Source organism: Ceratina calcarata, unplaced genomic scaffold (genome assembly GCF_001652005.2).
Source record: "Ceratina calcarata isolate Rehan_Ccalc_2016 unplaced genomic scaffold, ASM165200v1 scaffold81, whole genome shotgun sequence".
Classification (NCBI taxonomy): Eukaryota; Metazoa; Arthropoda; class Insecta; order Hymenoptera; family Apidae; genus Ceratina; species Ceratina calcarata.
The window spans coordinates 746529-771648 of NW_017179422.1; the positions used below are offsets into that span (position 1 = coordinate 746529).

At 46.2% G+C, this 25120-nt stretch overlaps 1 protein-coding gene across 17 annotated transcripts in view; it reads left to right on the plus strand.

The window, feature by feature from the left end:
* The window catches only part of FoxP (forkhead box transcription factor P), a 234346-nt gene that overhangs the window by 138749 nt on the left and 70477 nt on the right, over positions 1–25120 (plus strand). For 16 of the 17 annotated variants that reach the window (XM_026818637.1, XM_018034850.2, XM_018034838.2 and 13 more), the window contains one exon: positions 15275–15409. In XM_026818637.1, coding sequence (XP_026674438.1) covers positions 15287–15409 — 123 coding nt within the window. In that variant the 5' untranslated portion in view covers positions 15275–15286. Of the gene's footprint in view, positions 1–14677; positions 14769–15274; positions 15410–25120 lie in introns of those variants that run through there. The other variant, XM_026818639.1, reaches the window with a different exon arrangement.

Sequence of the window (25120 nt, forward strand, 5' to 3'; positions counted from 1 at the left end):
CTGCTCATCACCTTTGCACCCCACATCGCGCATTCGTTTCCAAATCGACGATAAAAGTCGATAACTTATCTTCCTCTTTGTTTAATTATTATCCTTCTCCAGTTTATCTAATTATTCTCCCTTCTTGCCTGTTCTGTATACGTATAAGTTTCTTTCATTAACGGTAGTTTACTTAACTTTCCGTTTGGTATGAGGCGTTGGATGCATTTTACAAATTGCGATATTCATTAAAGAAATTGACCAAATCGATTAGCACTCGTGTGCTCGCAAGTATATAAGAACCTACTTCGAGAAAAGGAAATTATGGGCAGTAAATATCCAGAACGCAGTTACTACGTTTGCGGATCAATAAGACGCTACATAGGCTTTGCATTTGTACAAAGACAGAGAAGCTAACATTATCCCGAGATAGCCTGCAATTTTGTTAAAAATAACGCGTCCCCATCTATTATTGGCGGTAGGAATGAACATGCGACCGGTATACTGCTAATCCCGGGGGTCTGCATAATAGATATCTATCAAAAGTGTTGCCGGATTTATGAAGCCTTTGTGACAAAATATCCTGTTATATTTCTGATGTTTAGAAAATTATGAACCGAGTTTGACAGAGTTTATCTATAAAAAATCATCTTATCGATTAGTAGAACGCAGATATACTTCGTAACAGTTGCTAAAAACGTAATACTACAGGTAGTTTCGTTTCAGAGCAATTAATTAGGGAAAATATACTGTATGAAGGCAATTCAATTATTATAATCTACTTGATTATTGATATTAATGTCGTTTTAAATAGAAGGATCATTGATATCGTCTTCGTGTGCGGGTCCACAAATTATAATACGTCGACTAGATTCGCGGACGGCGAATGAGTACCTACGTAGATTTTAATTGGCGATCGGCCAATCTCCGCCTCGATACACAATCTAGTACAAATATCGACGATGCCGTGGCATCAAACTGCGCGGCGGTCAACGCAAATGCAATTTGCGTATCCACGTCCCTTCACTGCACCGCACGGCGGGACCAAGGGGTAACATAGATAGGAGGGGGATCGATATTTGGTAAATATTTGTGGCGAGTCGAAACAACAGCGCTCCGAAGGATCCGTTTCTCTCTCCTCCGTCCGTCTGTCTCGCGCAATCAGTATATCTCTGTGCTCGCGGAACGCAGGATGTTTGTTTCGCGAGCCGAATTCCATTCGGGGCCGCTTGGAAAATCGCGTGGGGGCGTTGACGTCATCGGGAGAATCATATAGGAACGTTTAAGCGGAATGTTGATCCCGGCAGTGTCCGATGCATCGTTCGCGGGAAGGAAAAAAAACGTACGTCATCGTCGCTATTTCCACCGCGAGCACCGCGTCGCGTCGCCTCCCTTCTATCGGCCTCGTCATCGATCGCATTTTCCAAAGGTCCGTAACCTTCGATTTAAATTATTACCAGCGGCACACAAGCGGTGGACGTAGACTTCAGCTGGCTCTTACCTTTTGACTGGGTTCAAGGAGGATCCCGCTGATTAATGGATATCGTTTCCCATGCCCTTTCCATGGTTTCTTTTAGATCTAGCTACGTATGTTCGTAGCTAGGAGAACAGAGCGATCGGTTGTACGCAAATACGGAGAATTATAAAATGACAGGTTATATAATTGAACGGGGCGATTGCATGTAAAGCTGCACGACAAGTGGAAGAGAAACATATGTCGGGATTGTTTATTCGCGTATCTCGGCCGAGTTTAAGCCTCCACGAGGCAGAAAAATAAATAGCTATCTATCGGCCATGTGTTTATTCGGTGTTGTCGGATATCGCTATATACATAGCAACTTTATCGTTGTCGCTGAAACACTCGGCAAGGTACGGCTGTTTTATAATGGAAACGACACGACTCTGAGACCAGAAGGATATCCTTGTTTGTTAATCGAACTGGCTTCCTTTCTCTCTCTTTCTTTCTCGCTGACTCGTTTCCAGGCTACACCGCGGCATGGAATCGTCGGACAAGAAATCCACTTTCGTCGGCACAGAATTCGGTGGATAAAAATAATATTTGTGCTCGCGAGGAACGCGACGAAGGGCGAGGGATTAGTTCCACGGGGCGGCGCGATTAAAACGAACGGAGCAAATGATTGCGTCCAATCAGTCTTTCTTAAAGACTTTCCCCGAGACAATCGACGAGAGGAAGAAGAGGCGGGCGGAGGAGTGGAAGAAAAGTTGGCAAGGAAAATGTCTAGCGGAAAATACGAAACCGTCAAGACGGAAAAGGCAAATCCTCGGAAAGTTCTCGCGGAAGCGGGCACGATAAAGCCGTCAATTTTCACCCTCAATACCGTTTGTCTCCGCGAAAGAAAGGAAAGCAAGCACAACGGGCGTGAAAAGAGCGAAAGAGAGGCGGCGCGATGTAGCAAAAGGCGATGCTCGGGAAGAAAACGACGGGGGAAGACGGAAGGCGACGAAGAAGGAAGAGCCCATCGGAAAGGAGGAGACATTTATTACGACTTTAACTGGACTTTGTGTTTATTCAGCGACTGTTGCTCTCGTCGTTCCTTCTTCTCGCCGTTGGAAGAGGCGCGCAACACCCAAGAAGATAGACAGACGCTTGGTACACTGAAACACGGGGGAGCCAAAGTCCATGGCTGCTTCCGTCGCGAGAAATTCTTGGCACGTAGGGTGACCATCCGACTGGCGTGCTTCTTCTTCAACCCCTGTCACACGAGTCTCTTCACTACTCCCTCGCGTCGAGAGAATCTTTCACTTTATCCACCGGTGGACACCGATCCGGCAAACTCTAACACCGCCCCGTATTCGCCGTTTCCCTCTCCGTCCTTCCTTGGCCCTCTCTCTCTTTCTGGCCTGTTCATCCCTCTGAATATCATTCCGCGAACGTCGACTTGCATCCCTTTTCAGTCTCGTCAGGAGAAACGATGTGTCCGCCTGACGAGACGTTTCGAATGTTTGCCACGTCTACCTCTCGCCTCGTCAGCCGCGGTTCTTTGATTTATCTCGATCGGGAGAGCCAGCCCGGGGGACGTTGACTTCTTTGCGTACCGCGTTCCACTATCGCACCTACACATATAGCTGAACGTTGTTTCATCCTTTGTATGCCCTCGATGGTAGTTAGAAAATTATTCGGCGTCTAGATATCATGTGTTGTTCATCGATAAATTTGATAATTACAGTAGACCATAGAAACGAGTTAATGTATGGATCCGAGTTCTTTGCACTATATTCGCGTCGGAAAACTCGACAGATTCGTTCGTCGCCGAGGAAACCAGAGGCGAAACAGTAATCCGATAAACCGGGTGTTAAATTGCACCTGCACGAATTGCATCACTAGCAGCTGACTCGTTGTTTTCGCGCGTATCGTGTATTTCACCTGAACGTATCGTCGATGCAATCTAGCTTTTGTGTTGTACGTATAGAATATACACTGTATTGAAACGATAGCTCATCGAGCGAGGAAAGATCAGCTGAATCGATGATTCGCTGGCAGAAAGTGACCACGGATCACGTATACGCTGTAAACGTTCTCGCGGAGGAGAGGGGAAGCCAAGGGGGACATCGAACGCGAGGAATAATCCGAATACTCCGCGGCGCGAGAGAAGAGGCAAAGTAAAGACAATCGCGCACAATTGGCACATGAAATTTAAAGAAGTAAGGGCGATGCGACGCGGTTGGAAGGGCCAGTCGCTCACTCAATATACCCAAGACTCCGCTGTTCGAGCCCTTATTCTTTTCTCTTCCTTCCAGCTCGCTGGAAATTTACATTTCCTCCCTCCTCGCTCCAGAACTGTCTGTTTATCCCGCTTTCTTTTAAAGAGCCGCTGGTGGCTACACCCCTCTCCCCACGAGGTTTCCACGAACCCCCTTTCGAATTTTATTTCTTACTCCCTCCCACTAACGCTTTTCCGCATAGTCTCTCTCTTTTCCTTTCGTTCATTCGTTGTCGCCGCCGCAGTCGTCGACGGATAGACAGTTCTCCGCTCTACCACGAACCCGCAGCACCTCATCTTCCGCTATACAGAGACAATCCTCCATTTACGGCGAGATTACGCTTCGTTGGCCGATAATCGAAAATATGCCATCGAATAACGCCCTGGAATTATTTGTAGCCGCTCCCCGCCCGTTTTTCCGCAGCTGATGAGAGACAATCGGGCGCGAAAGAGGGTCGAGAGATCGCAGTTTGTGGAAGAAACCTCCCACTCTCTTTCTCTTTCTTCCTCTCTTTTTATGTCCCCTAAAGAATTCACGATCAAACGGAGACGCTTCAAAAACAATTACTTCACTTTTCTCCGTCTCCGAAACTATCGGATAACACTGTCTAGGACTTGTCGATAAAACTCCGATCTGCAGTATTCCTCTTTCTTCTAATTCGTTCTCGAGGAGCACGGAGTTGGCTTTTTATACGTCGACGCAACTCCAGTTTATTAAAACATTCAATTTCGTATATTACGCATTCGTTATTCTTATCTGAGGCAACGGGCGAAGGGTGCGCGTCCTACTTCTCTTCTGTATTAGGAAACCGTGGGACGCTCGAATCGGGATGCGTCATTTCGAAAACGTCGCTCAATAAACGAAAAAGGGATCAGCAATCGCGGCGGGACGTAATCCGTGGATCAGATGCCGAAATCAGCGGGTAATTGACGCAATTTCTTCCGCCCTCCCCTCCCTACTTCTCCTTGCTCGTTGGATTTTCTTCGGCTGTAAGTTGAGAGAAAGAGATACACGGACGGAGAAAGGAAAAAATGGTCTCGTGCGAAAAGGATGGGCTAAACCACAATCGCTTTTTCTCGAGACTCAGCTTCGGAGGGTGGGTTTTAGCGCGAGCTCTAAAAGCCAGCCAAGTCTCTCGGTCGCGGAAGAAGCGAACCTTTAATAAAGAGCTTAAGCGAGCTAAATAGAAACATTTTTCCGTTGGCTTGACTCGGCTTGCCTGCCTGAGTCTTGGCTCCGTTGCAATGAAATGAGTCGCGGCTGCTCGTGCATAAGTAATCCGCAGATGAAGGTATGTATATCTCGACCCCTATTCCGTCACCCTCTCCGCCCGGACTTCCTCCTAGGAAATCTACCCCGTTGGTATATTAGGCTGCCGCAGAAGTTTCTTTTGCTATCTGCACGTAACGTTTTGTTTCATCTGTTACAAATTGCTTCCACAAAACGAAATATGCGAATTTAAAGAAACGATCACCAGAGAAGAAAAACCAGAATTAACGTATATTAAACTCAAACAGATTAATGGAGTTAATTGTAATAAAAATGTAAGAAATATTTTAATGACTGTTAAATTCATATTAGGAAGAGAAGTTACATAGTATTTTCAGTCTTAATTTAACCCAATACAGTTAATTTTTTATTGAAGGAAGCGTGTCTGATATTTAATCACTTGGTTAAACTTTCTTTTATCATATTTGCTGGGAAAGTTGTCCCATGGACTGAAATCCATGTGTCTCTTGATGGCATGGATGAAGGGCGGAGGTCGTTTATGGCAGAGGCCACACGATGGGGGAAGGATTCGGTAATTATTCGCCATAGGCTTGAAAAATTGCCACCTAATCCCGAAATCGATAGTCCTGGCAGAGAACGCGCGAGTGTAAGGAACCCTCTCCACCCTTCGTCACCCCCTCTCGAACGTATCAGTTTTTTTTCTCCAGCCGCTGAAAAAAAGGGGGTGAAAGACTCTAACGGTGGTTGGCTTTCTTTCCTCGCGAAACCTACCCCGCGTCATCGTCGTTACATTATGAATATAATGTATCGATATCGTAATAAGGGAATGATTGGATACGTCGACGCTGATATATTCATCGGCATCCCCTAAACTCACCCCTTCCCATGCGATAGGCTATACGACAACGGCAACGCCTCGCGCGTTCGCGTCGACTATTATTCATGTAACGTATAAGGCTTTGCGAGATGTCTGGGTTATATCTTTGCCCTGGCAAGGCGCTATTTTTTGGATGAAGCATTACGGGTTTAACGAAAGATGGAGAAGCTCTTTCGCAAACTGGCTACTGGAAAATTTTCCTCCCTTTTCTTCTCGCTATTCGATTTTCAAACCATTTTGTCCACCTTTCGTAAGAATATTCTTTATCGCGTATATTAGAGATACATGATAATTTAAAATCGTCTTTGTTAGCGGTGGTTTGTATAAGATCCACCGCCAGGAACGATTTCACACCGACTGACTTTCAAGTTACCGATACATTATTAATACGATCCTCCCAGATCGCGGCGTGCTGTCTAGGAACCTACAAATCAGAAATTCGTATCAACGAAACTCGTCTGACTCCCTTCGCTTTTCCCATGGACTCTTTCCCCCAACGTAGCAGCCTTAACGTTCCGTCTCTGCCCCGTTCTAGAACATCCACGCTTTTCCTACGGCCGGATTAAACGCGAGGAGAGCGAGCGCAGCTCACCCCCTGCGTAATCGGCTCGTCTCGCGAACCTCGCGGCCGATGTATAATTTATAAAACGGCATTAAATTGTCTAAACGTCGCGGCTCGGTTACCAACTCGCGACGCCTCGCTGCTCCACTCGGCGAGGGACATACACATATACATACGAGTTCCTGATGATAGCAGAGATGTATGGGGCACACTGTTCTTGAAACAGGGGATGCTGGCTGCCGGGTGAAGGACATATTAGCTCGACTTAAGGCGTGGCATAATGATCTCGGGACGAAACCGTCTTATTCCTGGCTCTACGGCCCGAAGAAGAGGGGGTTGTGGGCACTCGGGCGAAAATAAGTGCGAGTTTCAGCCACCGCTGATTGCGAACCGTGACTCTTCTCGTTCTTCGCGATGCTCCTATAAAGTAACGTTTGCGCGAGAATAGACAGAGTATCGTGGAGGGTAACGGAAGAAAGCGAGCAAGCACGGGTGTCGCGTCGGCCCGGGCATGGAGGTTGGAGGGTAAGCTTTAAAATCGGCGTCAAACGCGAGGCCACCCTCGACCGCAAATTTTTATTCATTGACACTACACGCCTGAGCACCCTCCAACCGCGGAGGCTAAAAGACGGAGGCGGCTCGAGTGCTTCGGTTTTTCTTCAGTCTCGTTTGCGCGATATTGGGGTCCCCCGCAAAGATCTCATTCTTACGGTATTATATGCCAGCCTTCTTTCCCGGCTCGGCGTTAAGTGGATACCTGAGTAATGGATACGTATTGTTTCCATTACGACGATTATACGCGCCGATTTCTTCTTCCCGTGTACTGTTACGTTTCCGAAGAAAACGTGACGGGGACAGTTTTATGTATTCGATTGAATGGTCGAAGATTTAGGTCGGAGGATGAAGTTGCGGGCCGAAGGGAACTCGGGAAACTTCATAAATCACCATGGGGACGTACGAAAGCTGAAAGTGGCCACGCACGGATCGCAAATGTGCGAACGCGCGCGTGCTGCCAGAGGGATACGCGCGGGTCCTTATTTACTCTAAAAGGTAAAAGGGAAACCGAACGGCGGTATGTCCATCCGTAGCCTCGATGCCTGGCCACTCTCGAAGCCTGACCGTTCTCACAGTAAATATATCGAAGTGAATTGCAACTTCATCCCTAATCCAACCCCGTCCTGACGTCTTGATCCATGGCGCGCTATACTAAATTCGCACTGAATTTATAACGCTTCTCCCTCTTTACTAGATTTACGTCCTCTCCACTATTTTTTGAGTAACCATCATTACATCGTCGAAAAATTACATCGTCGAGTGTACAAGAAGACATTTATTACGTTGGTTTATTACGAATAGATCGGATGATACGAGACTCTCGACACGTCTCTTTCATGCAATATTCACTACGTTGAAGTTTCGGCTTTGAAGACACGTGCCGAGGGCTCCTCGCGAGTGCCACAGTTAACGAATATATAATTACTTGTAATTAATCCAATTAGAACGATAATGACAGGGCTTACACGCGTTAGCGTCGAAGCCAGAAAAAGGAAACAATCGTAAAGTATCCTGTACGTGCGTGTAAAATCCAGTAAACCTCTTAAGCTTAACTGTAAAGCGTCCAAAGTTACCTTTTAGAGGGTGATTAGCAAAACCGAGCTCACCTTTTCAGCGGCCAATTACAGGAGATTCCGCGCTTAATCCTATTATCTACATTAGCTCATTATTGCATAACTGTATCTCAGCGTACTGTCCGCTTAGTCCCCCGCCACCGCCTGTAGGATTTCTATAAGTGTCTATTTCAAAGCGCTTTCCAACTCCCTGCTATCACCCGTTTGACCATCGCTCCGAAACGATACCTATAATCGCCTGGGTCGAGACGCTTTACCAGGTCCCACGGTTGCAATTTTGGCAGTTCCACGACTTTGAAGGAAAAGAGAAAATACGTACATGGATACGGTTCGTGGAAGGATCTCTCGCATAGCAGTAGAACGATTTGCTGGTCGCCCGGTGAGAGGCAGTAGCCTCAGCTTATCTGAATCGGTGAAGATTTTATTTAGATCCCGGGGCTATAAATGCGAAACGCTTCGACCGACTAGACCGGTAATCAACCGTGAGGGTGAAGCTTCGAGAGTGTTAGGGCTACTATCCGATGTCCACACCTCTGTTGTCAGTTAATGTCTGGCTATTGTCAGGGGTCGCTTGTAAGCGTAGCGAATCTTCTTCGCCTGTTAGAAGGTGTTACCACGGTATGTAGCATTGAAGTGGGGAAGAAAGAGGGTAGGAACAGCGGCGAGCAAAAGTCAGGAAGTTTCACGGATTCCAGGGACTAGTAGTACTCCCCACCTTTTTCGATGTCGGGCTGGTCGACACCCTTGGTGTGGCTATCGGCTGACGGCAATCCGGCTAAATCTCTTCCACCATAAACGGCTAAACAAAGAGGTCCATTCTTCAGGACCAGCAGCCCCAGACCGTTCCGTCGTCCGAGAAATCCAGACCGACCTGCACGCTACCCTTATCGGCCTCTGTCCACCACTTACGATCATCCATCTGGATCTCTTTCCTTTCCAAGCCGAAAGCTTTGTCGAACGAGATAGTTCTTCCCGTGCCATTGTTCCGCAGGATTTTTTCGCGATACAGCCAGTTCGTTTACCGCAGTGGAAATCGAACCGCCAACCCCTGTATCCCAGTGTGAAGGAATGACGAATGAATTCGTTTGGACGTTTATCATTTGAAATCAATAGCATTTCCTATTGCGTTTTAAGTTAAGTCTGATTGTTAATAGAAGGATTTAGATATAAAAGATCTTTAATGGGGAAGACGGCTTATCATTGATTTATTATTATTTTAATCGTCAATGTCCTGGTAGATCTGAAAAACGAAACGTCCGAGACAGGGAGAAAGCCGGCAGTCCTTCCCATTTCGTACAAGTATCACTCCAGAGTCCAGACAGAGAGAATGGAAGGTTAAGATCGTCCCTCTCGGTCCATAATAAAAGAAGGCAGATTAATGCCTTCGGTCTTGAATCCAATCAACATTATTCCGACAATAGTCCACCAGCCAATACCCGTTCTACTCGATGCTGATATTATCAACATCCCTATTTTCCCTCCCCGTCCTCTCCGTTCCGCACGACAGACAGTGAACCCCTAACGTCTTTCTCTACCCTCGCGTCGCTCCTCGACGCTTTCACACCCCCGGACACCTCGCTCGTTCTTAATTCCACGGCCGGATGATAAGTATGCTAACAAGAAAACCATCAGGGTATGGATACAAGCAACCAAAGCACAGGGGTGCAGGAACACGGTCGGCCGATAACTTAAAGCCAAATTAACGCCACGCTCACATAAACGCTTTCGACTTCTTCGTCAATGTTAATGTCTACCGGAGGCTATTAGCCGATCGAATCGCGTCGGGAGTACGGATCGACGTTTGCTAAGGTCGAACGCCTTTCTAGAGAGCCGCCCCTTAATCGCCAACGCGATAAATCAGCTGGAAAAAAAAAGGCGACGCTGGTCGTTGCTCGGAGCCGCGCTGCTGATACGTCTCGAGTAGCCTCGTCAGGGGTGGTTTTTAGGGGTACAGCACAGATCTTCGCGATATCGAGCAACTTTACAAGTTTTAAATAGATACAGAATAAAATGTCGAGTATCTGTTCAATTTTTATCTTTAATGAAGTAGGGGTAGTGAACGAGCAAATAGACGTTCCAAGCAAAGTTATTAATCTTTCTCATAGGAAGATCATTGTTTCTTTGGCGGGAGCTGTAAAGTAAAAGATTTCTTTAAAAGACATATACGTACGCTCATGAAAAACTAATATCCATAGTTCCCGACTTGTCGGAGAGGAACAACGAAAGGAGGAGACGCCGGACACACGGGAAGACGGAACATTTCGGGAACCTATAAAGGCGTGTTTTACGAGGGCAGATAATGCGATGAAAGATGCGAACGGCGACCAGTCATGCCTAGAGAGTGTGTGTAACCGGACCATCCGCCCTCCTTCTTTCACGATTCCGTCTAACCCACGCGGTTTCGCGGCCTTTCAACGGAGGGTCGAAGAAGGGGAGAGCCGGGGCTCGCTTCTACGCCCTATAATATATCAATTTCGTATTCTAATGTCCAGCCGGTTAATTCAAAAAGCGTCGACGCTGCGGAAACCTAAGCGATCGTGGCCCGTTCACGTTTCCTGCAAAGGGTGGGCCCCGACCGGCCTCCGTCCTCTTTCCTTTTCTATCTTACATCGGCGAAGAAATAAAGGGTGCCAGCGGCGAGAGTGGTAGTTCCGATTCGTGCTCGCCGTGTCGTTGTCACGTATGCCTCGCTGATACACGCGAGTCTCGCTGTCGTGGATAATTGGGGAGCGGATGTTTGCGGTCCCGCGGGGATGCTTTCACCCAGAAAATCGAATGACGTACAATCTGCGAAGGATTTCGGAAAGTCGGCGCGAAATTGTACGAGGAAATGCACGATGGATGGTTGCCGTAGGAAATCCCGTGTATTTTAGCTCTTGTTCCTTGGTACTGACCTTACAAGAAGCTAGTCATATACGTGTAATTGATTACACGTTAAGTATGATATAAATGTCATTCAATTATATTTCTTATCTTCCGGATACTATGTTTATACGCCATATGAATTCTCATGATTATTTTTGTTTGAAAAAGCGATGAGTAATCTGTAGTAAAATGTGCTGGCAGAGTCGAATGACTCAAACTCCGTCGTAGATGGTCGCTTTATAGTCTCGTAATTTTCATCGTAACCGCGGCGGAACGATGCCGCCGCGTTGTCCCTTTAGCTGATCGTCCTGTACGACAGACGAGAAAAAGATGAGGGCAGGCAGGCAGGCAGGCAGACAGACATACAAACGGTTAGCTGCGGGGGACGAGAAAAAGGAAAAGAGTCCTTGGAGTGGCGCGAACTATTAAAAAGCGCGCGTCCGCTCAAATTCTCGCCGGTAGTAAATTACCCGAAAAAAGAAATAACCGTTGGATTCGACCACTCTCCAGGACTGTCACCCTGCCGCGTGCTCGGGTTTCAACCATCCCGTCCACGCCGCCTCTCGGTTCCTCCTTTCTAAAGCTTGTTTCCTTCTCCCCTCGCGGAGTTTCAACCCCCTTGGTCCAAGTGTGGCTCGCTCGAGAGATCGTCGGTCTCTCTTTTCTAGAGTAAAAACCCTCTCGACGAGGAGCACGGCCGCGGTCTCAGATAAAAAATTAGCCGGAGTTGCAAACGTTTCCACCTTAAATCATATATTTATCGCGACATTAATTCAACCCTTTTAGGTACCCTTTTTTCCTGCGCCGGCACTCGGCACCCGGGACCGAAACGCCTCCGCCGATCCCCTACCAAGCCCTCGCTCTCTCTCTCTTTCTCTCTCACTCTCTTTTTCTACATCCTGTTCACGCGTCGCCGTTTTGCTCCTTCCCTCTCTGACTCTTGCCACGAACCGGGGTCCCGTTAGTCCTCTGCCGCTAATTTCTCAGATTCGAGTATTTTTATGTACTGGCGCGCGCGAACCTGACGGGGGTAAATCCTCTCGTTTATTATTTAGAAGGGGAACACGAACTTCGGAGTGCGTGTCCGTACGTAGAAGAGTGGTCAGGGCCTGTGCACACATGGACGAAGCGTTTACCTTGTTCTTCTCTCCTTTTTGATGGGGATATACGATCTCGTTATCTCTTCTTACTTCGACTCTGGGCGATTATCCTTCTTTACGGTCGGTTTGCTCGATCATACGCCCTCGTACACCCTTACCAACCCTAGGATACTCATACGCGCGAAACGTTTCGTTCAGATCCATTCTTAATCTCGCGTTGCGTTTGGGTCTCGTTCTCTTTTCTTTTTTACCCTCTTCATAATTGATTTGTATTGAATAATGTCCCTCAACTCATTAAATGCCCAAGCGGTAATTAATTTTATTTGCAACAATATTATTTATTAACCTCGCGGAAATCTACTCAATCCAAATGTAAAGGACGAAAAGAGAGATGGAAGTAATAGAATAATAATTCCATATCGTACGAAATAATCATAGTCAGTACGCATCCACGTCCGTGCACCGTGACGTAACCAAACACCATCGAATTCACTGGGAGCGCATTACAGGCTCACAATGTAATCGGAAACGCGACGTACGTACGTATGTACCCTAGAACTCCAATGCAATGGTTGTTTACTTAATAAATACATATTTAGTGTGCGCCACGTACACAAGCCTAGCCAGGCCGGCTGCGCCTATTTTTGCCCTCAGTTTTGTTGTCATAGGACCGTGCGATGGGTCGTGGCACCCCTCGCTGAACGACCACTGCTGTATGGGATATACCTAGCTTGTTCAACAATGGGAACGGCTAAAACCGAGGATTTGCCTGGAACGGTTTTGATACAACTGCTATCGTGCGTCTAATAAAGTTTCTCACAAGATTCCTCTACACTCCCGTCTGTTTCATTTCAATGTAAAGAGCGAATCGTAGAAAGGCTGTCGTAAAAATTAAAAATTTGACTATTTTTGTTGTTGTTGTTTTACATAATTAATATAATTGCTATATATTCCTATCACATTGTACGATAATACAAGATCCGAATGATCTTTAGAGACGTCAGCGACAAATTTTAAAAGCGTAACCGGACGCGGTGACCGATTGTCGCGCGTTTGAAATACGAGTGAAAGGAATATACATATTTAAGGACACGCCGTTTCGAGGAATATTTCGTCCCCCATTTCCGGTTCGCCTATACAAACTCGAGCCGGTGGTTCAGGTTGCGTCAGACAACACGTGTAACACACGTATTTACGGAGCAGCAGTGTGCGCGGTTACATACTCGCGTCTATATACATATAATCAGTCAACTAAAGAACGGGGAATATTCAGAGTTTATTAGTAACTCCGCGGATTGAACTGTTGAACGTGTACCTAACACTCGTCTCTCTGTTGGCTAGCTTAAAGAGTATCTGCCTTTCGGATATCCAACCTGCCAATGTCTGCTCGTTCTCTTATGCTCACCGGAATTCCTTTTCCGTAATTTGATTAATAATATTGATGAAGAACCTCCGGGAGTCTGATCTCTCTCAAATTAAGAGACATTGACTGGCGATCCGTAAGACGAACAAAGCGATCCTTATCTAGCGCGATGAGAACCGGAACCAATCTCCGATTTCTCTTAGGAATTGGAATTTCAGGAATTGGAGTCCGAAACCTCGTCACTCTTTACAAAAATTCTTGTGTCCGTTGATCGCAATGAAGCCAGCCGGCCAGCAGCCGCGCGTGTTACGGAGTCAGGCGTCGTTTGCCAAACAACCGTGCGACGAGACGACGAGACGGTGTGTAATGTTCGAGCACGGGCGAGCATATGGGAAGACAGAGGAGTATGTGGAAGGCAAGAAAGAGAGAAAGGGAATGAGAGAAGCAAAGCCAAGCCACGGTACAACGTGTCTGTATATGATGTACTGGTTTGCCTGGCAGCAGCGGGGTCAGGGACGTGACGAAGGGTGGGTGTTACGGTGAAGCAAGAGGGGGCGAGAGAAGTCTTCAGACGCGACGAAGATAGGGGAGTAGGACAGAGGCCGTGATAAGTGTGGAAGGGGAGAAGGGGGAGATGCCGACAGAGAAGGTAGGGCACCCAAGAGTGGAAGACCGAGTGGCAGCGGCAGCGGCGGGGAGAGAGGGGGGGGGGCGAACTGAAAGCAGGCCTGTTGGTTCGTTTCAACTATATTTGTTTATATTTACACAATAAGCAACAGCCTCGCCGGTTGGGCTGCTTGGTGTGCCTGTGCCTGTGCCGCTTTTAGTGTTTAGTCCTCGCTACTCGGTCGCCGCGCGAACGTTGCTTTTCGTCTTCTTTACGACGTGACTCGTTTCCCTCTTAAATTCCTCCTCCGCCACCCGCGATTTCGTTCGGTTCTGTGCATTCGTCATTGTTATTATTTCTTCCTCATCATCCTCATCATCCTCATCATCCTCATCATCCTCATCATCCTCGTTGTCTTTTACCACCTCCCCCTTTTCTACTATGTACCCCTCGGTTTAATGGTTACGCCGCGTTTCACGTGCGTTTTCAACGAGTTTTTCAGTGTGTGCAAAAATTGTGGTAGATTCGGGGGCCAGCATGTTCGTGATTTATACAAGTTTGGTGAACGGATTCAATTGCAGTTCATTCGCGTAATCGTTGTGCGCCAGCTAGTGGACGCGTGCACTTCCGGTATAACCGTTGAAGTCGCTGCCCCTTACCGTGAGTGGTATTCGCGTTGACTGTGTCCTCCTCGTACTTTTATCGTTTCGTCGTACAGCGGGAGGCTGTACTCAAAAATTGGAGCGCGATGGAAGGATGATTGTTTGAAAATATCGATGAATCCCAAGTTTAGTGAAGGACGGCTGACATCAAGAATCAACAAGTTTTCTCAAAGTGTGTAACTCTTCCCATCCAACTAATCTTGTTTGTAATCGCGATCGAGGACAGGAATTCGATCTTTATTGTCCGTGCTCTCTGGCTGTCTTTCGGAACGATAGAATATATTATTAGCAGCGTGCGCGGTGCGGGCAGCTAAACATTGTTGCGTTTACCGAGAGTGTAAGGAATCAAATGCGTCATACACGATCTAAAATTGTTCCACCGCCGTGGTTAATATCGGATAACAAAGCCGCACTTCCGAGCGTTTCACGGAGAAGCTAATTTTCGTCTTCTTCATTCTTTTTAACTGTGACTCGTACGAAAAGCTTTCGTGCCGCGCGTATGGTAAACAACCCGGACGTGACTGTGAAATCATGTATTACTATTGGTCAGAGAAATTTTGTCGCGTGACGCAACAAAAAACACGGGTACGCGCGAATAAATTGAACGGAACGACGTAGTTCAGTGCACCGGGCCAGCGAAGAGACCTCTGTTTGACGTAACGATGATCGTGATTTCAGGACGATGGCATAATGGATCATGACACAGACGGAGACGGCGCGATCAACTTGTCAACGTCACAGCGACCCTCCGCCGCCACCACCCCTAACGGTGACACCCCCTCGTACGGGCAAGATCAACAAGACAACGACCAGGTAAGAAATTAATCTCTGGGAATTTACTTTCGATAAGATAACCCTCTCTGTGCATCGTTCTCTTCTTCATCTACCTACGGGCTGCGCGCGTTACAACGCTGTTCCAAAGAACTCGCGCACGCGAAGAGTACCTCGGAACGATTTTGAAACGCGATTTTCTTTTGTGACGTTCATTCGTGAATCATGTTTTTTCCTGAATTTATAGTATGTAGAGCGCGGAGCTAGGGTTATTATTAAACGACGACATCACTCCGTAAATAGCACTAATTTTAGAAGCAAACATCTGCTTACGCACGATAAAGCGGAATCCGGTTGTTAGAAGCTGGCCAGGACTCGACTCATTGATTTCTCGGAATGAACGAATCTTTCCGCGATAAGGAACTCCAAGACTTACGGTCCCTGTTCCCTCGTATCTTTGTCCTACGAGTCTACGAGTCCCGTAGGAAATCGAAAATGAAATTGAACTGTTCAACAGTCGCATCTTGCATCGATACGCTAACAGTAAGCCGATAACGATCATCGTGCGCAGAGGGTTTCGGGGTTAAAGTTTCCTCTCTAAGCTCAAAGAACCGTCGAGGTGTTTGACACCATAAAATCGAGACCCCTGATTTCAAATTCAATTCGAAATCCCGCGTTCGCGGCTCAACGCAATATAGCCACGCCGTGCCATGACGGTGGGTTGGTAGCACCGCCGCGCCGAGGGAAACAAATGTTTTATTGCCCTTAAAGCGGCGTTTTCGACGGTCGCTTTTTCGAAAGGGAGAACGGATATAGTCGCACATAGCCAGGTACATAAAATCACCTTCCGAATGCACATATACGTGACACGTGGCACACGTTTCTTTAAACTGCGACTGGTTTCTCTATACATTATGAGTTTTTAAAACCGTGGTCATTCGCAAGGGGTTCCTTTTGTGAAAGCAAATTGAGAATTACATTATATTTTATATTTTAATTACGCCTTCAATCGCGTCACTGTTTATTAAAATTTAACATTTACTGTAATCTCATGATAAAATATTATACCTTATAAAGTAGATAGGATATTTTCGTTTTCAAGAATTCATTCACCTTTTCTTATTGCTTTATGCACTTTCTTTTATTCATTTTAATTCGAGAGATTATAATACGTGAACACGTTTTTGCTCGTTCTCCATTCCGCTTTGCGCGCGATTGCTTGATAAGACCTTCTCGATATCGATAGCGGCTACCAGTGGGGGACAAATAATTTTAATAAGCGCGCGGTACACATTAGCAGAAGGGGTGGTATTGTTATTGATACGCGGCGTTTGCGAGCGCGTGTGCGTAGATAGTAACCGGTGAATATCAAGTTCACGTGACGCACCAGGTAAATACGTATGCACGGGTCCCTGAATTACACGTGCGATACGTACATCTGCTCGCCTGTTGGTTACGTGCAAACAGAGATTCGCTTATCGTCGGTCCTACACGTATACATAAATGCGTAGGGCGAGAGAAAGGCCGATATTTTTGATATTATTTAAACGATACAGAGATCCAGTTAGTTTTTCCTACTTGAACCCGTTTGGTGGCTCGCGGCTAAAACAAGCCGACAAGTTCGACGATCGTTAGGATGGTATGATCGAACTCTTCAGATGTAAATATGTACTGTCAATTTTTGTCGAGCGAGATATAAATACGATTTATAGAATATAAATGATTTTCATGTGTAATCTAGTTAAAAGTATTCTTTAGCTGTTTCTTAGCTATTCAAGATCCAATCCTTGTGATCATCTTAATTAATTGTAGTTGTGGATGGTAATGAGAGAAAAGATTCGTGGCTGCTGTGTGAAAATTGTAAAGGTCTCCTGAACAGCGTGAGATTCGAGACGATTCCGAAGATCGAGTTTTGAGAAACTATCAAGTTCTGCTGACCACTTGTCAGCTCTGACCGCGACTTCCTGCCCTCCATACGGAGGGACCAGTCTTACCAGCCTTTGCTACTTCAGCACGATGCTGATTCCGAATTCGGTTCGAACCTGCCGACTCTGCTAATGCCTCCAATTGTTTTCTTCGAGCGATTAAGTATTAGCATTTACTGTCCTCTTGTTCATTGTGATCTCGTTGTCAAATAGATAAGTTCTGTTCAATCCTGCGAACTTATTGATTGGGAGTTTAAATATTCGTAGTTGAGGGTATATAAATAATAATCCTTGTCAAAAACATGTCGTAGGAACTAATTTGAAACACTTCTGTGTTATGGTCATGTGTAGTATAATGATTGCAAAACAAATGTTTAATTCACAAGTCGCAGAAGTTAAGAGAAAGATTAAAAATAGTTTATCGATTACTTCCTAAGACAAGACCTAATTGACAAAGGGTGTTTGAATTTGGATACACTAATTAATTTCGAAGTGAAGAACACGTATAGGATTGATTCATGAGAAGATTCCGTTAGGATCCATTAACCTTTCTCTAAAATTAGTGGGTAGCGATGTTCGTACGAAGATTGACGGGAAACTTAGAGACGAGAGTGGCCACACGAGTTCGAGCCCCGAAACGGAGATCCTGATTGTCGCGTCGTAAGATCCAGCCGGTCTGAGTTCCTGCGGTTTCGAAGTCGATCAAAGCCTCTCCTGACGTTGGTTGACGCTGTTTATAATTTAAACGCGAATTGGAAGGTCTCGCGAGGAGTGTCGTGACGTCAACGAAAACTCAGGAATAACGGGCATTTTATCGCTATTCCGTGAGAATCGGATAAATAGATTTATAAACAGCTTCAAATGAAATTACCTTTGACATATAATCGCAGAGCTGTTAATATTGTATTCGAACGCCAAGATCGAATGTACTGGTTTGTACCAATAGATTAACGAAATAAGATATTCCTAAATAATGTAGCCATCAGTTTGATGGTCAGGACAGCCGTGCATTTTGGTCTGACCCCGTGAAAAATAAAATGCCTCGACCTGTATTCGTTTTGATAGAACGCCGTGGTTAAACTCGGTGCAGGCGAATACGGAGATTGCGTGTTAATATTAGCACGATTGTCGATTATCGATATAGCGAACATCTTGAATCGTTTAATGCGAGAAGAGACGGAAAATAGAATCCGACAAACAGTTTCCACCAATCCTGGCTGATGCAAATCTATATCACAAATTCGGCGGTAGATAATGAAATATTCCTGTAATTGTTTCGCGTTCACTTATCAGGACCAATTCACGTTTTTTCTTCATCATTAGAGTAAAGGATACGTCGAAACGGCATCAGATCCCTTTTCCCCCTCGATCAGTTTGGAATTCGCGAAGGCGACGTCGGCATCTTCTGATTAAACACACTTTCACTGGTGTCGATATTTCATTAGAATCACGAGGCCGTTTATCCCGTGGCGGGGTTAATATCGAAACGGGTCCGCGAGGATCCGAGTGAGATTCTAAAGGATCCGACCGGATAAGAACAGCACCGCGGGTATTGACGAGCTCGTCTCCTCCTCTCTTGAAATGCAAAAAGGGGTTGCCTGCGTAGAAGCAGAAGCAGAGGGATGCTTAGCAGAGAAGGAACGGTTGATGGAAAATAGAAAAAAGCGGGGTGAGGAAACGGGGGTACCGGGGAGGGCAATAGGGGTCGGTGGCAACGTTGGTAGAAGTGAAGAAAAGAGGGAAAGAAAGTCCCGATGAAAGACAAGCGAGTTCTCACCTCCTACCCCCTTCTCCCGACGCGCAAATTGCGGATAGGCTGTCCTTTCCAATCAAGCCGCTGCTCGGTATCCCTCTCCCCCTTTTTGCTGCCCAATTCTTCTTCTCCGTTATACTTTTCCACCCTCTTCGCGCTACCACCCCGTATTCGAGTGCCTATAACCGGGCTGCAGTCTGATCCGCATCCTCGCCTCCTCTCGCTCGCTCTCTTTCTCCGGCTCGCGAGAAGCCCGAATACCGTCGTAACTTTTACGTAACACGCTTCGCTATGAATATCGATGCCCGGGAGTTAAGGAGAATTCGCTTTTCTGTAATTGAAAGAATTTTTGTCATGCTGAGCCAGCTGGCCTTCGCATAAAAGGTTTCCTTCGTTTTCGCGCATCCCTCCGTCTCTCGCCAGCCTTCATTCTCCTGTCGGATTTTTCTCTACACACTTCTTCTTCTTATTCGTTTTTAAAGTAAAAAAACAGGAACTTTCCTTAATCGTGCAAACGCGACGACAACGGCTCTGCCGAGGATTGTAATAAATTCTTGAAATTTGTCCGCTGACGGCCGATTTCCACGTGAGAGTGGAACGTGATACTTCTGAACTATGTGATGTGTACTTCTATTTCATTTCTCTTCGCTTTTCTCGGGAATAACAAATAAATATCCAACGGGTAAAATTTTGATTTAAATGAATGTATAAATTTTGTTTACCAAATTTTAAAGACCTCGTTCTGACTCTAATTGCTTTCGAATTTTCACATTAACGGCGAAAGCAATTTACTTGAACGCGGATACTAATCGTTTCCGCAAACAAAATTGCTATCAGAAATCCATATCCGTCAATTCGATAAGCTGTTTAATTCAATTTCGAAACGTCGTTAATTGTTGATTATTTTGAAAGAGCAGGTGTCAGATGTTTATTTTAGTACAACGTGATGTATTTCGGTGTCCTGTCAGTTTCTGGAATATTAAACGACCGACCGAATGAACGAACGGCGGCGGAGAGTGAAGGAGGACGCGATAGATATAGGTACGATAGGAAGCGAGGAATTCAAGTTCACAGCAACGCAATGCAACATCGCTACGTCTCCCGTAGTCTTGGAAGTCTCGATTTTATCTATATTATTAACCGGTTGAAACCTCACGGCTGTGTACTTAAATCCAATCTAGAAATCCCACCCTTCTGTATCTCCCACCTTGGTACCCCCGAGGGGCGAAGGTCGACGGAGACTGGCAAGGGCGATTACCCTCCATTATTCACACGCTCGATTCGTGCCGCTGAGTGATACCTGAGAAAATCTAGTCGAACATCCTGCCGAATTTCAACGACGCCCTCTCTCCTAATTTTACCTCGTGCACTCCTTCAGTACTCTTTCGAAAGAGAACACTCTTACAATTATACATGTAATAGTTTACAATTTTAACGATGACGTTTTCATCTGAGAATATTTTGCTGAATTCCACAAACAAAGAGTTAATAACGATCTGTCGCATTAATTATGGATTAAGGTTGTTGTTAAACAATGAGAATGAACACGGGAAGACCGACTTGTTGCAACAGTGTTATGAAAAACGATTCAATTCATTTATCAAGGCTTCCGTGTTCCTCTCGCAGTTTGCAATCATTCTCTGCAATTGAATTAAACAGTTAGCTCGTTCGAAGAGCAGGGTTCAGTAACGAGTTCGCCGCGTTGGTATAACGCGATTCACGGAGTTTTTACGATCGGCTTCGCGTCGGTTGACAAAACTATGAGGCTCCCGTTCGGCCACCTGAAATAACTGGCGAGAGAATCGCGGCCAAACATTTCGTGTCACCTCGTGTAAACACCATCGGATACCGTTAAATCTTCGCCCCTGCTCTTTCGCCTCGGAAATCTTAAACATCGGGGCGATTCTACGTGAAGTACACCTGAAACAACTGTATTTCCGCCTCGTGCGATCTTTAAACATCGCACTCGAGGCTGCGCCACGGGCGACTCTCCTCGCGCCCCCTCTCGTATACCGTAATTAGCTACGTATTTGCAGCAGATCGGCGAGAACTTGAAAAAGAAATAAGTCTGCGGATAGAGATAATGCCGGCCTCTTTTAATAGAACTGTATACATATTTGAACTGGTCTTTTCTCGAAACGTAGACGAATTAACTGTGCGTCGTACACCGCCGCTTGAATACTTTCACATCTGTTCGGTTTTATCTGGACGATCACGCGTGCTCGAGTCAGAGTTGGTTTTCTTATCAGCTTTTATCACTGACAATGGCGTGGGAATATGGATTTCTTCGAGCCATCCAACCAGTTCGTCCTCTTCGCGGATATGTGCGCGGGCGTTTGCCTAAAATATGTGAAACAGCTTTGTTTCCACAAATGATTTTAGGATTCGTATTTTTCTCTGTCTTGTCAGATGGATCTGAACGTATTTAAAGATCGAGAGAAGGTAGTCTGAAATCGAGTGGTTTTCGGAGACATCCTGGCTGGCGTCAGACGATGAAATTTAATTGAAAGCACGCGCGATGATTATTATTTGCGAAAGCGTTTATTTTGGAAATTGCATTTCTCGTCGCAGCTTCTCGCGAATCCTTGACTACTTGGCGAGCGAGGGGTTGGACTTTAAGAAAGACAACACTCGACCGAAACAAAATACCGTCGTCGTTAATCGTTCTACAAGAAAAAAGGGAATGCATCGCGGATAGAGGGGAAAAGCATCGTGCGAGGAAAATTGGAAGCAAAATAAGTGGGATAGATGCAACGTGAGGGGGGGGAGGCGTATTTAACGAATTAGAGGAGACAGAGGAGGGTTGGAAGCTCCCATAAAAAAATGTGCATACGGTGCCTAGAGTTTGTGGATTGTCGAGGAATCCGGTTGAAGGGAAATGAGGGACGAGGGATGAAGAGAAGAAAGAGTAGTTACGCGCGAGGGACAGAAATAATGTGAAAGAGAGAAGGAGAGAGGGAGAGTCACGTCGCGGCAAGAGTAGGAGAGGCGGGGGTAAAGCGTTGGCTAGAATAAACACATAGATGTTTTCTTTGTTCCTCTAAACTAAACAACCAACGAGGAATCTAAACAGAGGCCAGAACCCAAATTCAATTTGGTCGCCGCCTCCATCTCTACCTTCAGCTATTCTACGGACGAAAGGTATCCTTCCATACCCCCCCCCCCCCCCCTTCCCCCTTCATTCGTCCTGTCTCTCTCGCGCCGGGCACCCTATGTGCACCCTTCTGCGTTACACCCCCTGGCAGCCTCTCACCATTGTACACTTAACGCCGCCAGGATGGTACCTAATATTTACCACGGTTCTCTTATACGGGGTGACCGATCCCACACACGCGAACCGTTAAACAATACACGGCCACTCCGTTTAATACCTAAGTAAGCTTCCATCGAATCGATGTGGCCGCTCCGCACTGTGATCGCAAGCTATTTTTCTTGCAAATGACGGTGAAGAAAAGTCGCCGTTAATTAATCGAACTCCTTCAACGATTTACATTGCCGCTCTAGAGTTCGATGCACTCGCCGCTCTCTATTGATCTTTCATAAATCGTTTAAATGATCAAATTTACGATTTATTTTTATTGGTTTGTATGAAATGCTGTTGTTTATATATTTTAAACAGTGAACTATTTATTTGATTCTTTTTTTTAAATCATATGTGTTTTGGACGAATGCGTACGTTGCAACTTTGAGGTATCTTATCGTGCCAAATTTGGTCTTAATTATGAGAATGCAATGATTAAAACGAGCGTGTAGCAAATCGATTTGCCGATAATTGATAAACAACATAGCGGAGAACGGTATTTCAGCTCTTCAAACAAATTCCTTCCGAAATTCACAGAAGGTTGCTCATCCTGTTATTTAACAACGGGTTATAGAAGACCAGGGTTGCGATATCACGTACGCAATGTGCGCGTGTTCGTAAGCGTATAGGATAGGATAGGGGCCGCGATAGAGGCGTGCGTGCACGCGCAAAAGGTGTATGCGTACGTAAATATCTCTCTCGGGCGGGCAAGAAAATATAACAACGAAGCGAAAGTCTATTAGGATTTTCATTTCCTGAATAAATAAAACTCGTCGAATCGTTTAATACGGCCGGAGAGGAGAAGCGAGGAGTTGAGATTCGCACGTGCACACGATAATCCCCGTCCTTCTCGTCGGGGAAAGTACCGATCGCGTATTTTCGCGCACGGTACCCGGCGCGAGCGTTTCGTCAAGTTCCTTCACCCTCTCGCGGCTGTAGCATCCGATTTTCCGGCAATGTATTTATACGCGCGCATGCGTCCGTCCGTCGAGAGGGGTACATACACATGGGCGAACTATCGTCGCGAATTGGGAACGTTAACCGTGAACTGGACGCTAAAGCGTCAAGTTTGTCGAAAAATACCGGGTGCATCCCCCTCTTGTGTACCGACCAAAGAAGCATTCGATCGTTGGAATGAAACCCATCGTTTGTTTGTCGAACAAGCCTCCAACCCTTCCTCTCTCTCTCCGCGTCCCGATGCGATGCGTCGCGTCGTTCTGTGTTCTGTGCCACTATTTCATCATATACAGCCAATTCTCTGTTTGCACTTTTACCTACTCGTACGGATCATATTCATATCCGTGATTGTCTTCGTTTCACCGATCACCTCCACACCGCATCGTGCGCCATCGTTTGAAGAACGAGGGGATTCCATAAAATCGGGAAAGCGGTACAGATAATTCGATCGATCTCGTTATTAACGATTCGAGCGGGGAGAGTGAGAGGAGGCAAGCTTTCAGCCGACCAACAGGATGGATTCGCATCATGTTACGTGCCACGGGATTGTCAGTCGCGTAAACGAAACTCGAAATCGAAGGAAGATCGGTTTTTGAAGGACAGGTCGAGAAGGAGCAAAAAGGGAAAGGGAGGAATGGTCGGTCGGTCGGGCGGGAGTCTCTGAGCTTTCAGCCGACCAACAGGATGGATTCGCATCATGTTACGTGCCACGGGATTGTCAGTCGCGTAAACGAAACTCGAAATCGAAGGAAGATCGGTTTTTGAAGGACAGGTCGAAGGAGCAAAAAGGGAAAGGGAGGAATGGTCGGTCGGTCGGGCGGGAGTCTCTGGGGGTGGTTTGAACGAGCCCAGGGAAAAAGGGAGGTAGAATTAAAAAGAATCTCTCTCTCCGGCTGCGATGCCTGGGCATGTGGAGTAACATGCAGGTCCTTCTCATCCCTTGGCCGGAATAAATGCGTACATCCCTCCATCCTCCCTTGTAATAATCCCTTCCGGTTAATCTGCTCCAATGTAGCCTGCAGCGGGAGTCGGTATCCGGTGAACAGCAGGAGCCGAGCGTGTGCACATGCTCTTCTATCAAGCTCTGCACGTCGACGAAAGCGGGCCGGTTTCCTACGCTCGTCTCTGGTACACACTTCACCATTTTTCGGTGGGTGCCGACAGACCCCCTTGTTCTTTCGTGAAAAACGAATAAATAAATATATATGCCGGTGAACACCCTCGCCGGTACGCGTTCAGCGCGTAACGTAGCCCTGAAAAAGAAGGATGATGGTATATCTACGGACGTTTCGAATGAAACGGTTGTGACGGGAACTCGGTGGTTGGAAGAAGGTAGAGAAAAGTCAAAAAAACGACAAGTAGCCCTTGATGCTCTCTCTCGCGCGCGACAGGACGTAGGTGCTGTTGTAAATTATAACTTAGTTTGCGTTGTACGTGGGTGGGCGCGCGTGTATCGGTGCACCGGCACCGGCACCGGAGACGGTGAAAAGTGAACAGGTATTTTTCTTACGGATATATAGCCATCCCTTTCTTTCTCTCTCTCTCACCCCTTTTCTCTGCAAGATTGGGAAATTTTTAATCGCGCACCTCCCAGCCGCTGCTAATAACTGGTTCACTGATGGCCGACTGTTTCTCCAGAATTATTTAAGGATATATTGGCTATACAGTCAATCCCAAAAGTTTACGTACCTTAGAAAAATGCATTTCCTATAATTAAAAAGAAATCAGACGACGGAAGAATAATGCTAATAACAAATAGTTACGTGCTAAAAAGTATAGAAGGAAATATCCAATTAAGTATTGACGCTGACGAAAAT